We start from the raw sequence: 21077 nt of genomic DNA on the forward strand, positions 1-21077 counted from the left end.
AATACCGCCCATTTACAAAGCGCACACTGTTCTTGAATGATTCTAGCGCAGTGTCGTCTTCCGTTTCCATTTCTTTCTCACTGATGCCAACATTTTCAAGATTCCAAAAACGTTCCAAGTCGAATTCTTTCGGTGCACATGCTTCTGCCGCAACTAACGAGAGCGCCTCATGGCACATTAGTGTGTGATCACCATTTCCGTTCGATTTCACCTTGCCTGCCACCAAAAACCCAAGAGTGGAATCGATCAAAATGAGACCATCTGGGTATTCCAATCTTTCGCTGCCAACAAATTGAAAGTATTGGTCTGCTCCAATTAAGATATCAATAGGCATTGCTTCAGGTGTATTGCATAGAGGCTCTGCTAAGATAAGCTTCTGTAAGCTAGAGTGCTTTGCTGTGCTCAAAGGTACTTTCTGTAGTGGACACGAAATGTTGTTGATAACATTCGCCTGTATGGAAGCTAATTCACCATTCTTCTGCTTGATGTGCAAATTGACTACAGGGTATTCCTTTACCGATCTGTGTGTTGCACCAAAGGTTGCAAGTGAAATTCTGTCACTTCCCTCTTGTTTGAGTCCCAATGCTTTGCTGACATTCTCACTGACGTATGTTCTCGATGAACCCGTGTCAAACAAGATCCTTACAGTCTGTGACCTGTTGCCTTCCTCATTTGTTGCAGTAGTCAAAGCAGTTTGCATTAGAACCCTGTGCCCTTGTGTGTGAGAAACCATTGCCTCATCTTGTGTTGGTTCAAATGTCTCTGCCATTGCATTCAATGTGTGTGCCTGTTTTTGTCTATCACCATGATGCTTCCCATCATTTGTTCGCTCTTCATTTGACTTGAACTTCTGTGGACACAGACTTCTGTGGTGGGATTTGCGTTTGCAATGGTAGCATGTTCTAGCATTCATGCAAGCTCTTGCTCCATGTCCCGCTTTCAGACAGATGTAGCATTTCATACCCAACCGTGTTTTCCGTTCATCTAGCGATTTGTACATTTGACATTCATCAGAGTAATGCTTTCCATCACAATACATACATTTGATAGTACGAGCTACACCAGCACCCGCAAGTAGAGACTGCCCTGTTGATAGTATCTTCTTTGAGTGATTGGCATGTTGCCATGATTGTTGACCTTTGCATGCGGCTGGTCCTTCTGCATTCTCTTTTGCCTTTAGTAAGTGCGATAGTGCCAAACGCAACTCACTAATTGTCCATTCATCGTTCTGTTTGGTGAGCTCAAGTTGTAATTTCACATCACTCGGGAGCTTGCTTAAGATTATTGTAATGAACACCTTTTGCGATACATCCTCATCTTGTGCTTCAAGGCTCCTGAGGTGCACTTCAATTTTGTCAACACAAGACCTCAAACTTTCGATTTTTGAGGTGCAGGCCGACATCTCCATTAAAGCAGTGTAGTGGGCATCCACCGTAGCTTGCTTACTCCCGTACCTCTTCTCAAGCAGATCCCGGGCAACTTCATAATTTGCATTACAGATTCTTAAAAACCTTTCAGCACGTCTTGTGCTTTCCCTCCCACACATTCACGGAGATAGCTCAATTTTTCAACTGGCGACAAGGAGGAGTTGTCATGAATAGTAGCATCGAAAATGTTCCAAAACTCTTGGAACTCCATTATGTCCCCATCAAAATGCTTTAGCTCCAATTTGGGTAATCTGGCAGTTGTCTGGGGCTTCGATTCGGTTCTAGTATCCTGCTCTACTATGGGTCTAGTATCCCGCTCTACCAATCTCTTTAGAAGATTTTGGGTTGACTCTTGGGTGTTAGCTTGCGTCCCAATCAATTTCGTAATCTCAAGCAAGGTAGAGTCTGTCTGCATTGTAGGCTGGACGCCTGACTCCAATTCCATTTTTCTCAATTTTCTCTGGAGTTTGAAACCCTTCTCTAGTGTCTCTGTCCATAACCCAGCCTCATCCTCCAAACCATTCTTAATTTCTTTGTTTTCTTTACCCTTTGGCTCATATACCTCCACATTCTCAACAAAATCATCCAAGTTAGCTTCCGTTCTTTCCAACAATTCCTTTAAACCACAAAGAAACGGACTTATCTGGTTGACGGGTTTGGTTCCTGCTAGCAGATCTTCGCCGACTGTCGTCTCCTCCTGCAGCTCTTCATACAGGAGCTTGAGAGCACGCTTGCTCGTCTGGATAGCCGTCGGCAATCTTGTGTCGCCCATTTTCACAACTCAAGCCCCAAGGGGCGAGTCAACCAGGAGCAAGGCTCGGTTGGGGGCAGTGGCGAGGAACTAGGAAGCAGGTTTCGGCACCATGTCACTAACCGGCACAAACCCGCAAGTGCACAGTTAGGAGATGAGTTGATAACTGATTTATTTGCTCGGACTGAAAGAGAATTTATACGATAAGTGAACGTGGCAGTGCAACATCGTACGGAGCACGCGCACTTCATTATTTTGGGAGAGCAGTATGCAGCAGTTGGGACAAATGCGAGCTCTGGCATTGCTGTGTAAACCTAGAGGGTCTGAGGCTACAAACTGTGCATGTGGCAGAACTTGCCGTACAGAGTTCACAGTACAATATTTACCGTATAGACTAAGAGAAAGCTACAGATTGCTGCAGTGCCGAAACATGAACTAAAACATGTAAAATAGCAAAATTAAACTATCTCGCTTCGCGACACAGCATACCAATGTGTACAAGGTGACTAAATTGTGCATAGACTATACATGAAAATAAGAACGGTCTAGGCTATGAGGCAGACACCCACCGTGACTTCTTCAGCGACCAACAGTACATGTACAAGTACAATGTACAGTCAACTAGTTACTTGGCTTATAACGACACTGGGCAGGGCATCAAAAAAATGTCGTTATTCGCGAAGTGTCGTTATACCCGTACTCAGTCTCATTATAATTATGTATTACACTTGGATGGGACTTTGCTCTGGGCATGGACATTCTGTTGTTATTGGGGAATTGTCGTTCTATCCGCAGTCGTTATTAGCGAAGTTGACTGTACACTGTCTGTACTAACTCCACTCAATACCCGCCATTGTCCAAGTAACAAGTTCAACATATTGAGCAAGTACAGTCAGCCATCTTCCCAATGCACTAATGAGTTATTCCCGGTCTGACATTGTGATAGTTCAGTTTCGTGATAACCGTGTGATGCCGTCAAGCATAGCCCATCAAACAATACTGTACTACTCGTACAAGCCCGTATACATGTATACATGTACGTCAGTACAACCTACTTCAACTACTTGCAATCCAAGTACAATCACGGTAACTCTCCATAATCTCAGGTAATGCAACTTTCAGACGTGAATGTGCCGCTGAGTACGTTTTTTTCGACTACTCAGACTACAAGCGCAGAAAGAACATAGGCTAATCTCAAGAGAGTAAAAACTACTTGTATAAGCTCTGCTAAAAGGAAAGGTGAATCAAGGATATCCGACAGTATTGAAATCATGAAACATACCGTACGCTTGTAAATTCGAATCATACGAAGAGAAACCGCATATAAGGTTGTAAAATCAATAGAATGATAATAATAATAAGGCGCCAACAGCTAGGCTCTTCAGCGCAGCTGAGCAGCTCAAAACGTAGCCCAAAAGGGATCACGCTTTCGTGCAACAAAGCAAAGCATACATAAAATTATAGATAGCAAATACAAACTAGCAGTGCAGTAGAGTGTGAATTTCATTACACTCTAACTTGCATTTTCAATCATTTCACTGAGCAATTAATTCTAGCAATAATACAGCATGAAGGAAAGTGTAATTCAATCATATCTACACCAGTTAGAATGCCAGACAAAATCTCAAGACAGAGTAAAAGAAACGTAACTGGAAAATGTCTTGGAATACCTGAACAAAGCTGATCAGAAACATTACGACCGTTCAGTAGAGTCTGCACACACCATTCACTGATACAGCTCATTGTGGGTACATAGCAGCTCATGGTGGGTCCACCAGCAGAGTAACCTTCACAGACCCTGTAGGGACAAAAGCACACACACAAAGAGACATTCATCAATGCACTGAGTCCTGGAACAATACACGTACTAAGCCTTATGTTGACGGCTTCAAGCAACATTGTACATCACGAACTTCGTTCTATCGTTCTCTGAGACCCTCCGTACATTTGCATACTTGACTATCACATTACCCAACCATGCTGTATCTCTGCCAAACTGGACAGAGAGCAGAGCCGATATGATGTCTGTGTGTTTTTTTTTGGGGGGGGGGGGGGAGAGAGACTATGAGAACGTAATGGATGACAAGAGCCTATTCACATGTCCACAAATCATGCATGTATTTAGCTGCTTGCTCTGTATACCCCCCCCCCCCATACACACACACACATACCCATGCGTCTGGCCTAATCGGTGCACAAGTGTGCTTCCTTGAAATTGCTTTCCCAATTCAAGTAGGGATTGGACCAAACCAACAACAATGTAGCCAAGAAAATCCTCTGACACGTACAGCTGGTGATAAAAAAAAGTAAGCACAGATGGAATTAGTGACATAACACTGAACAACAGTATGCTTACAGAGGTCATCTCCAGTAGCTTCAACTGGAGGAGATCAGCAAGCTCTTGGTGGGCCAGCTTCTCACTCTCTTTCAGAGCAGACACAAACTGACGGAATGCCTGCTTGCCACAGCCTGGCAGTGCTTCCAAGAAGACAGATGCCTGAGACACAACATTCCAATAAAAAGAGATGCAGGGACAACATGAAATTCTCTCCATCTGCATACAACCCATCACTTTCTCATCTCAATAATTATGATAAGTTTGTAACCTCCTTGCCTAGTCTAGCTTTCACTCAGTAGCCACCTGTGCAACTCCACAAATTGGTGATGATAGACCATTGTCAGCAAAAACACATCTTCCGGGCTGAATACTGTTCACTAGAAATTTCATTCTATGTGTCGACGTACTAATTTGACTGCTTAGCATAAGCGAGAGCAGTCACAAAATAGTTCATCAACACCAAAATTGCATATGATTTCATTCTCCAGAACCTTATTTTGCCAGGAAGCTGCGATCCTGTTCACTGCAGCCTATTTATGCTTCTTAAGGCGAGACCAAATAAAATCGAGATTCCCGGGCAGGACCCATGTGATATTGGTGCGGGCGGGCGAATTATTATTATTTTTATTGTTTTCCTAAGTATGTATGCATGCCATGCTGAAAATTTTTTACTGTATTTTCCGGTAATTTTTATTCAAATGTTTTATAGAGAACAGGTACGCGGTTCACCCGTTCAATTTTCTGTATTTCGGCCAACAAGGGCCCTGATCTGTATATCAGGGAGTCGTACAAGCCCAGGTTTGTGTGACTCCACGTCACAGATCCACTCACATAACCAGTAGTGTATATGATTGTACAAAAAAATAAATGGCTTTGGCTCGATTTTGGTTCGGGAGGGCCCGGGAATCTCTATTTTTTTTGGTCTCGCCTAAAGAAAGATCAAGCACAAAACAAGTGCTCTACATTTGTATTTCTGTGCAAAATTTGACCTGGCCATTTGTATACTCAAACTTTAAGTATCCTATTAGCCCTTTTCCAGATTGTTCCACCAACCTGACAGTCAAGAAGGGATAGCAGCAGCAGCACTCGCCCTTCTACAGATTATGCTGCTGATGGTGTGCTGTGGCAACGAGTCAAGATCGGCCGAAAAGCGCACATGTGGTGAGGTGGTTGATGAGAACAATAACCTGACAATCTCTGGGTCATCTGATAAACTCTATGTACCGGTAACTACACTCCTTGCAGCTTTGAAATTGGAGACTGTTGTCACCGGGTTGATAAACAGAATATGATTTGATTGATGCTCAGGATTACTATTCTCAGATACTGTAAGTCTACAAATTTTCAGCCCATTGAAATTTCGGCCTCCCAAAGCTATAACACATTTCGGCCACATCAAATTTTTGGCCTGCATTGCTGCTGACTGTATGCCCTGTCACACTCAACCTTGCAACACAAAATTTCAGCTGCAACAATTTTTCGGCCAAATATGCCCAGGCCGAAAATAGCCGAAAATAAATATGCGCCGAATATTAGTTGACTTACAGTAGCAGCAGTGGGCAGTTACGGGTGAGGTCACCCGCACAGGCCAGGCAAGGGACGTTTGAGTGTACATGCAAAATATCATGCTTGCGTTTAGTCTGCTGCCATTGGTCACTTTTTGCACGAATTACCAAGTATGAAAGCTTGACATGCAAAAGAATTCTTACATTCCCCACTTCTGCAAGGATACAATCAATCGGTGCTCAATAAAAAGGTATCGACATTGAGACGGCAGTGCTGGTTCCGATTTCCAGTGTCTCTGCAAATGTTTCTTCTTCATATGAAAGAGAAATGCTGTGTGATACGTTGCAGTGGCTACTAGTAGTTAAATGAATACACCATAGGTAGTAATTACACATCAACACAAGCATTACCTGATCTTCACGATCATCCATAGCACGGAGTTTCTTGCAGAAGCGCTTTGTGATGATGCTCTCTGCATAGAGACGGTCCAGAATGCCCTCTTCTACGTCCAAACTACACTTCAACTCCACATAGCTTGAACGCAGTACTTCCTGGTGAAGCTCAGACATCTAGTGCAGAAAATAGGCACACCAGTTGGATAATTTATTTAGCAGGGAATTCAGGCATTTTAACATCTACATCATGATATGTGAAAATGTTCATGATGTATCTACCTTCCACATTCACTAATGTTCTTATGAGCTGTGAAAAAGAAAGAAAAGATGTGACTTTTCCCATCCAGCAGAATACCTGGATATGTTTGCTTGCAGAGGCGTCGCACACGGTATGGTCAGTACGGTATTGACCGTACCACTATTTGCCGTAAGTACCCCGTGGATCAATAACATGCACTGATTTGGGCTCTAAATTTCCAAATATTTCGGCTCAGCCACCCCTCTCCCACGAGTACACTGTACTTCAGATGGTTGACCGTACCACACTAAATTACCTTCCGACATTGCCCCTGGCTTGGAAAACTAAAAACTAACGAAAGAGGAAAACATGCACCTGATCTCTACTGACATACAGGTATTCACTCTTTCCCATGCAGTAGCCACAACATTGGAAATATTTAGACAACTGGCTCTCTACCAGTACTTAATACATTTTTTGGAGGAAACCTTAACAAAAGTAGGGCTGCAACGGTTAGGGGCTTGATCGGGTAACGAGTTCGGGCATTTCTATCTTGGTAGTATGGGTACCCTATTGGGTATCTTTTACATAGTACGAGTAACATGGCATTGCATGAGCGGGATCGCCACAATGTGCTTGTACAGTGAGTGTGCACTTCCGCTACATAGAGAAGTGTACAGTAAGCAGGTAGCTGTGCTTCTTATGTTGTTCGTGCCAGCCTATCGTCCGGGTATACACCCCTCGACGATACTTACAAGTACATGCACAGTTGTGCAAACACCGTACTCCAACTATCCAAAGGAGTTCTTAGGCGCAAACTGCTAATTGCTAACCGACAACCCGCTCCCATTACAGGTCTCGCGGGCACCATACTACCCGATGACACCTTCAAAACAAAAGCAAAAATTGATCCATTCTTACCCCGGTCTTCACCTTGTCTTCCAGCGGTGAAGAAGTAGCACTTCCAGTGTCAACTTCATCCAACACTTTCCCTTTGACATCAGCATTGGGAGCAGTGTGAAGATCATGGTGATTCAGAGTGCACTTTCCAGGACCGGGACAAGCCTGGAATGTTTCCACCAGCTGAGACAGACCTTGAAATGGTAGCACACGCTCCACAAAGTAGCACATGCCTTCGTCCGACAGCTCCTCCAGCACACAGCACAGGTGATCCAGAGCCACAGTGTGTCCACTTGACTTCATCAGAGCTCTCGCTTCCTTCACACAATCATCACTGACATGACCTTCGGCTCGCAAACTGCCCATGCAGTCGACCACGTTAATGTCTTGGCAGCGCCTTACTCCCGTGTAGTGTTTGCGTAATGCTCTGTGATATGCCGTGGCCGTGGCCAGTGCCAAGTGCTCTCCTCTAGCCGATTCTACATGGAAAAAAATATAGAAAACAACACAACGCCATAACGTTAGAAACAATCTTTGAAGTGGGGTACTACATGTACAACTGTAACAACACAAACATGAATGTTGTGGAACCCAAGCTGTGACCAACCCAATACTACATACACTCTGCTTTCAAGTACAGTGTACTGTATGTTGTGGAACCCAAGCTGTGACCAACCCAATACTACATACACTCTGCTTTCAAGTACAGTGTACTAGTAACTTTGGACCTACTAGTTATGTGGATGAAATGAAGGGTGATGGAAAGAGCTAAGTTGAAACGAGCAGGAGCAAAGAGCCTAGACGATATAGGAGACAGTATGTAATTCTTCCGCGTCATTAAAATTGTCGCTTCCCAGAACGATTTTTCAAAATATTTTGTCCACTCGAAGGGCAAAGAAATCGGCTAGAAATTTAGGCAGGGCAGTGTCGACAGACCAAGCTTTAGTTTGTGGCCTCCCGCTTCGCTGCACTTGCAGCTAAGGTAGACGTCTTCATCAGAGTTTGATGCAGACCCTTCAGCACTCAACAAGATGCTGAACAAGACTTGTGTTGAAATTCAGGTCAAGAAACTTCGTTTTCAAGCTATCAATGCCTCCTGGTGGCAGGCGATGGTGGCAAACTAGCATTTTTCGAAGTCACTGTAATGACCTTCCAGCGGGATACGGTAAGCAGTTCCGCAACTTCTTTCCTTGACAAGCGCTGCGTTGATTTTGTTGGTGTTTTCAGACCTGCTACCTTCACAGCAACATGCGCCACACGTATACCGCATTTTAGGAATCATGAAAACACCTTGTTCTTGCCATCGTCAACTTCAGCATATCGTATTCAGGAAAGATACCAGGATTCGTATAAGAGAGCTTGCAGTTTTGATAAATGCCCACGCGAACGATGTGGAACGGAATGAACTCCAGGAAAACGATACGTGCTCTGGGGCGGAATAGTGCGGAGCATGATGAATTTGTTTGGTGCGGAAGGGAGCTCCGCCAAAGTCCGAGACCACCACTGCTTCCGTAACAAGTAGACATTGCGCAGGTTGAGTCGCGCCAATGTTCGAACACAGAAAACAGCGATTCCAACACTCTGACTAAGAAGAGCAAGTCACAAACATTGCGATGTACGAAGCGACAATTTTAAGGACTCGGAGGAAGTACATTGCCTGAGTGAAGCAAAGACCACAGTGCGTATGAGGACAAGAAAGAGTCGCCATAAAATGCACGAGATCGTGAACCGGACATGTGAAAGCGATCAGATGCAACATTAGAGGAATGTGAGGTCCCAAAATAGTCAAAGGAGAGCGTTATGAAACAGGATCAGAATGCGATAGTCCTGAAGGGCAAACAGGAAATGCAAGGAGGTAGAAAGAATTCGATGGTTACTCTACATAAGTACATCGGTGGAATGTGAGATCTGAAAAGGGCTTCCAACTGGGAAGTCTGGGTAGCACCAAGATCCTAAGGCACCTCCAGGAGCAGTTCATCACATGCATAATTCTTTTGGCGTATTCCACAGTGCCTGCTCGATGAAATCCGATCGTGTGACGCAAGCAGTCAGTACACTGCACTAGGTCACAAACCAGTCACGGTTTGCAGGTCAAGGGTTGCACAGCGCCAGGCGCGTACTTGATTCCGCCGGCACATGATTGGATTTCATTGAGCAGCACTAGCACTGTACTTTCCAGGATATAATTATTTTAAACTGCACACTATACTGAAATTATCTCACCATTGTCCTTGACTGCGGGTTTCACTACTGTCATTGGCATTGCCGGCATTGGCTTCTCAGGATCAGCAAGCTCTGGGGTCTGGAGAGGATCAACGAAACACAGCAATGTGGTATGCAGACAAAGAAAATTATTTACACCAGCCAATCTCCCATCCCTTTACTGTAGACTTGTACTGGGACTAAAAATGATGAAGTCAGAACTCAACAGATAACCGGCAGATAACGACTTCTGGGGGATCCACTCCGGCCATAGCAAAATACATATCTGACAGTAAGACCCTCATTGTGTCAAGTGCAGGTGTACTGAATTGGATTCAGTGCCAGAAGTTGGTCCCCACTACTCGGGGGGTTGGGAGCAGTCCAGTCAGTATGGGTAGATTTGTCACCTTACGGAGAAGGAAACAACTCAAATGTGCATGGATCCATACAAAACTAGATACAATTGGATCGTAAATTCAGCGCTGTCATGACCCTGGCCTGGTTGCAGTGTAGCACTTTCAAGCCCTATTGCATTTGTCCACATCAACTCCTAATGTTTCTATTGCTATTGTCTTGCAAGTGCAGCACAATATACTTGTACTCATTCCGGGTATCAAGCACTACTGTGAAAAGGGAAAATTTAGGAGCAGATTTATTTTCAGTAACTTCAGTACAGGTAATTGTTACCTAAAATAAAACGGGAATTAAAATTCAACAATGCCATGCCACACAGAGTGAGAAATGCATTTTTGGATCTGGAAAACTGGTTTACCGAAATTTTCGCTCTACCAAACCGTTGATTTTGGGAAATACCGAAAATATTACACCACCGAAAATTCCCGGCCAAATCTTTTCTCAAATATTTGGATTTGATGGACTTGTCGACACGGTCCAACAAAAATCATAAAATAATAATGTGTACGTGCATGCCAGTGTCTCTCGTCACAAGGTAGTTGCCATGGAAACAGCAAACCCTGAGCCAGCGAGTGCATGCTGTATTGTGCAATATCGCCTACACTGGTTTGGGTTAGTGTACAGTGTGATTGTTTGGTGTGGGAGCCGGTAGATTTAGAAACACTTCCAGATCAGGGCAAGTGGGAAAAAGAGATTGCCCTCACAGCCCTAACAGCTGCACCATTCTGACATGTACTGGCCTTGTACTAATACATACTCTCGGGCGGGCTGTAAACGCAAAGCATGGGGAAATATATATTGAGGAAAACTGAATATGACCTCTTCTTAGTTTTTACCTGTGTATCTTTGGCAAAGCATGGCCAGTATTGCCGTACATCACTGATATCCACTTCTGGGCGTCCTCCGATGGTACAACGTGGACGCAATCCCTCCACCAGTGGAGCAAAGTGCTGACAGCCAATCTCTGCACAACCCTTCTTCTTGTGCTTGCGACACGCATCTCGGCTGAACGAGCATGGACAGCGAACAGCTCTGCTGAACTTCACATGAGTCAGCGAGAATGCCTTCAGCTTGTCGAGCTCCGACTCCAGGTATGGTAGAAGCTCATGACAAAGATTGACTGCAGCGGACTCATCCTCGCTTGTTGCAGTACCAACGCCAGGAGAGCCAACTGAATTTGCCACGCGAGTAACAGCATCGGTAGAAGAAAACTTCGTTGTGCCAGCCGCGACGGGAATCTCCAGTGACAGGCGAATGCCATGCTGGAAATACTGCATAACCAGCCAGAAGCGATCCTTAATCAGAATACGTGCCGATGTGTGATAGAGGATGGGATCCACCTTTGGACTGTAGCGTTGCATGCACCTCACAACAGCACACCAGAACAGGGTTTGTGGAAAGTAACGATCTGCACCACTGTAAAGGTACATAGCTGAACTTGGCTTGCCTTTGCTCAATTCATCTTGAAGACGTGCAACTCGCTCCACTAGTGCTGGTACAAAGAACTTGCGAGTTGTCACCACCTCCTTTCTCTGACCAGGCACGCTCACAGATGTCTTGGTGTTGTAGAACAGGGCAAAGTGCTCACCCATCTCAAACAGGAAATTGCGCTGTTCTTCTGTGGCCGTGTAGCGCGATGTCATACGATTGTGCTGTGACCAACGGTGCATGGCAAGACTTTCCAGGAGGATGCCATCCTGAGTCAGCAAGTCGTATTGTGGACGTAGACGCTTGCTCTGCATATCCTTTGGTTCAGGACAAAAGAGCAGTGACATGGTCTTCAGAACCCAGTGGATGTCAATGATCACACGATCACGAAGACGGGCATCGTGAACAAAGCGAAGCAAATGACCAAGACCATGGTGGAACTTCACCATCTCCTGGAAATCGGACTCTGAATCCTCACTGGAGATGCTACCAACAGCAATGGCCAAACGGCGTAGCTCGTCAACAGATAACCATGGTCGTTCAAATGATTTTGCAATGTGCCCAATGGAGATTGTTACAGGAAGCCAACGAAGTGGAATGGGAGCGCTAAACTGATGCTGCAGCTGCTGGACGATGTCTTGCCGTAGCTGAACAACTGCTGGGTCTTCCGGATCCTTGCCAGCTCGTGTGTTGTCCACAAATACCACCTTGTCGATGTTGTTGGCATAGGCCTTACCCTCTGAATTGGCCAAGATGTACTTCTTTATCTCTTCAGTTGCCTTCTTCCTTGCTTCTGGCTTCTTTGGTAACTTGTCCACATGTGTGCCAATGGCAAACACGGGTACGTTGTCGCTGTCTCCAATGACCTCGTGGATAGCGTTGAACCACGTCTCCATGACGTCGAAGTTGGTCTGCTCCAGGTTGTTGGAAAGCGGCAGTTCCTCACCGTCCACACCAAACGTCGGCTTTGCTCTGTCCTGGAGCTTCTTTGACGCATCGAACACAACAGCATACGCACATCGGTCACAAGCCAGGACCATGTGTTGGATCGCTGCAAACAGCTTCTGACCCGCAAAGTCCCAGACAACCATAAATGTCAAGTCTTTCAGATGCTCTGCAGTGAAAACTTCACTTTTGCCCTTCTTCAGATCTTCAATGAAGCCTTCAAACTTCTGCGTTGCTGAGTTGATTTCTTTCTGTAGCTGCTGCACATCTTGCTCTGCTGTTGCTACCTGTTGTACACTCATGGTTGAGACCTCCTCCGGCTTGGATGCAGTGGAAACATTCTGAGAGTCCATGGTTTCAGATGAACTGGTAGCTGATTGACCAGAGTACCCGGTGTGGGTGGCTTCATCACGTTGGCTGACAGCAGATTCACACACACTGGCTGTATCTGCTTGCTCAGTCTCAATCACAGCGGATGGTGATGTCACGGGTGTTGATGGCATGGAGGATGTGGACCTGGTGTTCTTTGGGATCTCCACACCTTGTTGTCTCAGTGCTGCTACTATCTCTTTCTTCCTTTGCTCTTGTCCAACAGCTCTGTGCGTCAGGGCCAACTGCTGCTGGTAAGAATCTTCAGCTTGCTTCCATACATACGTTAACCCTTGCTTCTCGATCGTGCATATCACCTTCTCCAGCTCCACACCGATGGTACTATCGACCTTTGACATGAATGCTTGACGCAGGAGGGATCGCAGGAAGCTGCTCTTGCCTGTGCGGCCCGGCCCGCACATTATCAGGCGCCCGTACGGTATCAGCTGGACACCTTCCTTGATCAGCTCACTTAGTGCTGCTGCGTACTGGCCATTATCAGCTGCACAATACACATACACCAGAACAAAGCACAATACATGTGATGTAGATATGAGGAAGAATTTATTGAAGAAAATGGGAAGGATATGTTCAGACTGAATTGGGTTTAGCTAGTCTACAACACCCAGAATAATCCTATTTCAGCACCAGAATTTCAACATGAACAGTTTAGCAGGACCATTCGAGCACAAGAATTTCGTTGGAATTTAACTGACTGCTGTGAATTTGAGCAAATGAAACCTTAGAAGAGGATGGTATAAGCCTTATGTACAGATGCACAAAATCCCGTAGGACCTCGTAGAATCCCGTAGACCCGGTTGGGTGTTGAATGTACACGACCCTATTGTGTTTACTGCTATTTCCACTAAGAAATGGGCCCTGAAGGCATTTCTTACGAAAACCTTTTTCTGACAAAGATCTAGCTAGTTTTTAGTTCTAACCAAAGTGAAGAAGCTGGAAAAGCGAATGTTTTCCATTAATAATGGAGCTAAAATTGGTGAAATGCGCATATATATCACACAGTGAACACCTGACCGGGTCTGTACACACCTACGACCTTAGTACAGAACTTCATACATCTGTACAACGTGCATAAAAAAAGTAACTTATCGTGTCCGTTCCCGAAGGGAACTCACGACGGCCGCTAACACCCGGTAAACCCTAGCGGCAGATGCAGCGCCTAACGGTGGTGGTGAGGGGATAAGTCTCACAACCACTGGCACAAGTGCCAAGAATGACCCCATTAGCCGCATCCACTCCTTGTGCATGGCCACAAGTTCCCAGTTGACTGTGGGCAGCAGCATGGCTGGAAAACCGCTCCCAGGCAGGACTTGAACCAGGTACCTCTCGTATCTCAATCATGGTCTTTGACCAACCCACTGTGCCTGCCTGGTACAATGCGTATAAGGTCTAATGAATCGCTTGAAGTTGCACCACATTATCTGCACGCTACGTATCTGTGGTCATGCACTGAGTGTCAGTGCAAAACATTTCCATAGCACTTCTCATCTTAGCACTGTTCCAGCCAGTGTCTGCCAATCATGCGACACGTCTGCTGAAATCACATGCTCTGCGACATTTCTCATATCTACAATTTGATTATGTAGGGCATTCCTCCCTTTCGTACTTCCATTGATTCACCACAACAGAAAACTAAGGTTGCATTTATTCGGTCATTCCCAAATGGGCATGGAATGACGTTGTTACCCATCGCGGAATCGGAATGAGCGTAGCAAACAAACGCGCCGGCATGCATTCGGGAATCTAGCAAAGGTTTTGCGCCACTCTGGAAACGAAACGACGGTTGAATGTTTTTGGTTTCTTCAGTATGACTATTACAGTCAAATCTGCCGTTAGCGACCTCTGCTGTAGGCGACCATCTACCGTTAGCGACTGATTTTCCGTGCACCGACGGTTTCACATACAAATTGATCTGTCCAGAGCGACTATCTGCTGTGCGCGACCAGCGACCGCGATTTCATGCACGGTGGCTGCATTCAAATCTGCTGTAAGCGACCGCGACCCACGTTAAGTCAGGTGCGAAACTGTACTTGCCAGTGCGCTGTCAACTGCAAGGTGTGAAAATGCGCTGTCTATCAAGTGCGATCGACTGGCCCTGGCACCCCTACACTATATTCTATTGAATATCCAATAAAATGATATTAAAAATCACATTATTCTCGTCGATTTCAGTACATGCAAGCATATGATATGCATGCCCGGTATGCCGGATTTACCATACATCTGCCGTAAGAGACCGCTTTTTCTTGCACCAAGGGGCGGTCGCTTACGACAGATTTGACTGTACCTGTTGTTTGCAGCGTTGCGAAGACTACTGCATGCCAGTCCTGGTAGCCTTGCGAAGACTACTGCATGCCAGTCCTGGTAGTTGCTATTCGCTTCCGTAAGTTTCTGCATGTCCCGACGACAGTCATGGTGAAGGAGCGGCCAAACACGGCGTAGATCAACGAGCGCCCGTAACTAGGGTGCCTGCAGGCAGCATTCGGCCGCTACTTCATCATGCTATTCGACCTCGTATCAGTCACAGAAATGTCTCTAGCTATTGTGTTTATTTTGCAGATACAAGGCACTGTTGTAAGAAGAAGTGAAGTGGCAGGCTCGGTGCCTTTTTCGGTCTTGGGTCTTTGGCTCGAAAAATTGTTCTGGCTTGCCTCCTTGTGGTTCTAGAGGCCCTGCTCGACGACGATGAAGAGCTGAGGTGCGAGGGTATATTTCCAGTTCATCAACGATCCCGGGCGAACACTATCTCGCGCCAGCGAAGGGTCAAAATACCACGAACAAGTTACTATGCCGAGGTTACAGTACCAGCCCCTACCCTGGACAATGTCCGCCAACAACAACATACTATATCGATAATCGCGGTCAGTGAAGCTTTGTTGCAGAGGTATTAGTACGCAGCAGCGACGAAGCCCCTCCGCGCATTTTGATTCCGCTCGGAATGACACCTCATTCCACTTTTTCTTAGGAATCGCCAGAATCGATTCTGCCCCCTTCATTCCGCGACCGGAATCGGAATTGCACCGAACAAACGCTGTCCAGTGCATCAAACAAACGCTCCGGAACCAAAACACGGCGGAATGACTTTGGAATGGTGGCGGAATGAACAAACCAAACAAACGCAACCTAAGTAAGCCAAGCAGACAGTTCTTTCGCAGCTCCAGTTACCATGGAAAGGCCGTCTCCATGCCGACATGACATGTCAACGCCTCGTACATCTACCATAGCTGATCAACTGGTATCCTGCAGGCTAGGTGTTCGTTGCTTAGTATACTGTCTTTGTGACTCTGTGTGTGTGTGTGTGTGAGCTGAAGACATACATGTACATGTAGACTACCATGTTTACATGGACACTGCAGCAACAGTCAATGTAACTACATAGCACATAGCACCCAGCACTAAATACAACTACCTAGGACTCGGTATACTAGTCTACTGGCAACAACCATGGGTCCAGACAGAACAGTACCAGTAAAGGGCACATATGCATACCCTGGTCTACTCCAAGTCAACTCCGTGAGTTATGTGCACAGTGTAAGTTATGTACAAGTGCATGTACTTCGAAGTAGAAGTGCATGATCTTATGAAATTTTCACTGCTTTTTGGATGAATTGGGCAGACTACGTCGGATGAAAACAAGGTACGACCATGGTCTTACCGGCCATAAAGTGTGTTATGTCATTGAGTGTGACACACAAATAACATTGATCACTCGGCTGAATCCGGTTGTACTAACTTAAAGGGGAAGTCACGCCTAAAATCAAATTTTCACAAGTTGTAGTCTTCGGGGTGCTGAGTCGAATGGTCTTGGTCCGAGGAAGCTGAGACGCTCCCTTCCTCCTTTATTCCCAATCGAACTCGTGCACTTCCACCGAAACTGGGTGACTGCGCCCTACTAGATGAGGATTTGTATGCAAAATGTCACTAAAAGCGCCATTTTGTTCTTATAAAAGCACGGATGACCGCGACTGGCCCATATGTGGTAGTCTTCTGGACGCTGAGTCGACTGGTTTTGGTCCGAAAAGGCTGCGCTGCAGCGTTGGGCCCTTATTCCCAAACGAACATGGTTGAACAAGCGGTCTCGTGCTCCTGCGTACACCAGTCACCTAGTCACCACGCCAGTAGGCGACAACTTTCACACCGAGGTTCAACTCAAAAGTTAAAAGGTTCAACTCGAGTGACAGAAACTCGGCCAAACATGCGGTAAGTTGTAGCCTGCAGGCACGGTGACCAGGTGACTGGTGCACGCAGGAGTACGTGACCGCTTGTTCAGCCATGTTCGATTGGGAATAGGGGCCGAACGCTACATCGCAGCCTTTTCGGACCAAAACCAGTCGACTCAGCGTCCAAAAGTGTACAACATATGGGCCTATCCTGGTCACCCGTGCTTTTATAAGAACGAAATGGCGCTTTTAGTGACATTTTGCATACAAATCCCCATCTAGTAGGGCGCAATCACCCAGTTTCGGTGGAAGTGCGTGAGTTCGATTGGGAATAAAGAAGGAAGGGAGTGTCTCAGCTTCCTCGGACCAAGACCATTCGACTCAGCACCCTGAAGACTACAACTGGTGAAATTTTGATTTTAGGCTTAACTTCCCCTTTAACCCATTTAGCGCTATAGGGATATGCACCCATCCTCTGCATACATTTTCGGCAAAATCTGAATTGCCTAATTTGACTATTTAATTTGTTGTTCTGTGTAGCAGGGTCATCGTATGGACAGAAAACAACGCTGGAATGAACCTGAACCAAAAACTCAGTCTCCCAGAGCCTATATAAAAAAATCAAATTTTGCGCATTTCACCTATTTCAACGTGGATTTTAGTCTAGGTTGCCCAAAAACATTTTTCGGTACACTGTTCGACTGCGAGCACAGGTTTTACTAGGAGCAGAATGTATTGATGTAGCAAGAGCCTTCTTTGTGCCCTACTTAGCACTAATGAAGAAGATACATCACCAGCGTTTGCGGACAAGGAAACAATGATGCAGGCGTAATGCGGCAAGGGACGGCAAATACAGATATTCGAGTTCACCTGTACTGTTCCAGCAGCAGAGCAAACAATACACAAGTGGACGCAAGTCCACCATCAGTCTAATATGTACAGCACAACAGGAGAACAGGAGAACCAGCTAGATCGTGCAAAAAATATATTATTATATACAACCAGAGTATTGAAGAAAAACAGCGAAGGCACTAGCTTTTCAGAACAATGATAATTTCAATTCTGCAGGCGACCAGAGTCCACATTGCAGATATATATATTTATAGTAAAGGAAAAGAACCAAGAAACTACAAGTTACACTATAATGTCCACTAACACCACCAGTTACTAAACAATCAGCTCATGTGATAACATTCCACGACACTGACCGACGGTACTGACGTTCTACAACTAACTGGCTAACAGCTCCAGCACATCTAGGATGCGCACTCCAACAGGCTCCATCCGATTATAATTATATACTTACATTGGCAGAAGCTCACTGGTGCCAAAGAGAAAAGCATGGTGCAGCACACAGGCCAGGCTGATTGGGGCACTGCAAACAGCAATAGCGTGACTCCTTCCGCACACCCTTCGTCTTCGAACAGTACCGGCAAACTCTTGTCGGCGTTGCCTTCTTTGCGGTGGGAGGAATGCAAGCTGGCATATGCGCGGCCATCATGACGGTACGTGGCACAGGTGTAGCTGGAGCAGCAGCAGCAGCAGCAGTGCACCCGCTCTTCCCATCCTGGAGCATGGCCTGCAATGCGATGGTAATGAAGTCGGTGTGTTTCCTTGGTGTCGTGGCAAACTTCTTGTGCAGCACAAATGCGTTGAGCATGCACTCCTCCAGCAGATGGGCGGCAAGCTTCTTGTACCACTTCTGGGTTTTCCTGGCACAGGTGTAGAAAGAAAGCATTTCATCATTTCTATCGACACCGCCCATGAACAGATTGTAGTCGTGTACTAGCGCCAGCTTGCGAATCGGGAGGCGGTGCAAGTCGCGCTTCCCAGTGTCCACGACTTCAGCAGAGTGAAGGGTGGAAAGGAAGTGGACAACCTTTGTGTCCGAGAGCTTCACAAAGATGATGCCGTTCCAGCTCCGGAACACAAACTCGCCTTTCTTCAGGCCCTTGTACGCAACGGTGCGCTTCGGCAATCCACGGCGGTTGGATCTGATGGTCCCGCACACCATCGTTCCCTTGTCAGCAAGATACCGTGCCAAGTCCACACTTGAATACCAGTTATCAACATAGAGGTGGTATCCTTTGTCGACAAAAGGTTCCATCAGTCTTGCCACAACAGCACCAGACTTTCCAAGGTTGTTGACAAGCTCAGGACTGAACGTAGCATCATCCTTGCCAACGTAGACGATGTAGCTTGACATGTAGCCACTCGATTCACAGAGTGCGAAAATCTTGACACCGAAGCGAGCTCTTTTGGACGGTATGTACTGACGGAACTGGAGACGGCCTCTCCAGGCAACAAGCTCCTCATCGATTGAGATCTGCTTGGAAGGTGTGTACACAGTCTCGAAGAGGCGTACGGTCAACGTGATCAGTGGACGGAGTTTAGCAAGCTTGTCATCCGCGTCGGCTGTTTCGTTATCCGCAAAGTGGAAGAATGATAGAATAGCGCACCATCTGTCCCGAGCCATCGATGAGCTGTAGATAGGAGTGTGGACCATTGGATTGGTGCTCCAATACATATCAATCTCCGGCTTTACGATGATGCCCATCAGCAGGTAGAGCGACATGAACATCTTCATTTCCGGCACGGTAACTGGTGTCCACTTCCTTAGACGACTGTGCCGGGGAAGGTCTTGACTGCGCGTTGCCAGGTACTGTGTGGCATACCTGTTTGTCTCCACCACAAGCAAGTCCCAGAGTTCCGGCGTGAAGAAGAGCTTGACGAAGTCGTACGGTGTGGCGCTCTCAGGAAGCTCGACATTCAATCCTGTTTCTGCCGTGAAGTCCGGTATGTCGGGGTGATTGTCATCCATACACCATATGCCTAAGAGACAAGAAATGGCACACACACACACACATGTGCGCATGCGCGCGCACACACAAACACACACACATGCGCGTGCGCGCGCACACACGCACACACACACGCATGCGCGCACACACGCATGCGCGCACACAGACGCATGCGCGCACACAGACGCATGCGCACACACACGCATGCACGCGCACACACGCACACACATGCGCGCACACACACACGCATGCACGCACACACACACACACACACATTACACATGCATATCAAGTAAAAAATATCTATGTATATTTTTAGGGCTTCGTTCTGCATACCAGTATGCAATTGCACATTTATAGAGATACGAATTGACACCACATGATGCTCTGAATACTAGTACAAAATTATCGCATTGACCATGAACATTGCACAAATAATAATTACTGAGGTACATATACTTTCAGCATGTACATAGCATCTGGAATCGTCATGACTAATGGCAAGCATGCTACAAGTGTCACGCAATATTCGATTTGTACTAAATTCAAATTTCAATTTTTTTGAATTTTTTGAATTTTTCAACAATTGCACTTTTGACAATTACCTTCTTGTCCCGAGTCTCCTGCCACCAGCGCTTCAACAGCCGGCTTGTGTGATCTCTCCGATTGCTCTAAAGTATCTGCACCTCCTGCGTTGGCATCAGCTTGCAGTGCGGGGGCCGCTTCCGCGACATCATCATCAGCGTGTTGAGCAAGGTCAAGTTCGTCATCAATATCGTCATCTGCGTCCCCATCCGCGTACCAACTGTCATCCTGGTCGTCTACATCTGGCTCAACATCGCTGTTGGGGTCAAGGGCCACAACATTTATCGCCTCGTCAAGAGAAAGGATGCGTGTTCTCCTTGACATCTTGGACACGTGGTCCCACGCAAGACGAAAGTCAACATTTTTCCAAAAAATATTTCAGTCTTTCGAATCACGTGCAAGAGCGATCCGAGCACGGCGAAGGTCGCGGCACGCGATGTCCACGAGTACATACGTTGCCTATGATGTGTCTAGAGACTCTGGAGTCTCTTTGAGCCCTACGCTGAAACACAGAAGTTAGTACAGTACGATAGCCTGTCAGCCCGAATATATTCGGGCTCAGCGTCCTGACGTCATTCTGAATCCCGAATATATTCG

At 46.2% G+C, this 21077-nt stretch overlaps 2 protein-coding genes across 2 annotated transcripts; both read right to left on the minus strand.

Annotated features, from left to right (window-relative positions):
- Positions 1–3284: 3284 nt before the first annotated feature.
- LOC135818077 (uncharacterized) lies at positions 3285–13385 on the minus strand. The gene is made up of 6 exons (XM_065331398.1): positions 11008–13385; positions 9779–9857; positions 7577–8034; positions 6433–6591; positions 4535–4675; positions 3285–3976 (listed from the first exon to the last, which is right to left on the minus strand). The coding sequence occupies exons 1-6, from the start codon at positions 13333–13335 to the stop codon at positions 3968–3970; spliced, it is 3174 nt and encodes a 1057-aa protein (XP_065187470.1). The 5' UTR covers positions 13336–13385; the 3' UTR covers positions 3285–3967.
- Positions 13386–17790: 4405 nt separating this feature from the next.
- On the minus strand, positions 17791–20829 carry LOC135816676 (piggyBac transposable element-derived protein 4-like). Its single transcript, XM_065329812.1, has 2 exons — positions 20501–20829; positions 17791–19926 (listed from the first exon to the last, which is right to left on the minus strand). The coding sequence occupies exons 1-2, from the start codon at positions 20802–20804 to the stop codon at positions 18413–18415; spliced, it is 1818 nt and encodes a 605-aa protein (XP_065185884.1). The 5' UTR covers positions 20805–20829; the 3' UTR covers positions 17791–18412.
- Between the last annotated feature and the right edge of the window lie 248 nt (positions 20830–21077).

The sequence above is a fragment of the Sycon ciliatum genome, chromosome 5 (assembly GCF_964019385.1).
Source record: "Sycon ciliatum chromosome 5, ocSycCili1.1, whole genome shotgun sequence".
Lineage (NCBI taxonomy): Eukaryota > Metazoa > Porifera > Calcarea > Leucosolenida > Sycettidae > Sycon > Sycon ciliatum.

What these genes read in the sequence shown, in the direction of transcription:
- LOC135818077 (XM_065331398.1), bottom strand. Translation starts at nt 13,335, where the DNA reads ATGTGCGGGCCGGGCCGCACAGGCAAGAGCAGCTTCCTGCGATCCCTC. An exon ending in GCTTTGCCAAAGATACACAG is followed by an intron (nt 9,858 to 11,007) that starts GTAAAAACTAAG and finishes GATCCTCTCCAG; the next exon opens with ACCCCAGAGCTTGCTGATCC. An exon ending in AAGACAAGGTGAAGACCGGG is followed by an intron (nt 6,592 to 7,576) that starts GTAAGAATGGAT and finishes TTTCTGCACTAG; the next exon opens with ATGTCTGAGCTTCACCAGGA.
- LOC135816676 (XM_065329812.1), bottom strand. Translation starts at nt 20,804, where the DNA reads ATGTCAAGGAGAACACGCATCCTTTCTCTTGACGAGGCGATAAATGTT. An exon ending in AGGAGACTCGGGACAAGAAG is followed by an intron (nt 19,927 to 20,500) that starts GTAATTGTCAAA and finishes CTTGTCTCTTAG; the next exon opens with GCATATGGTGTATGGATGAC.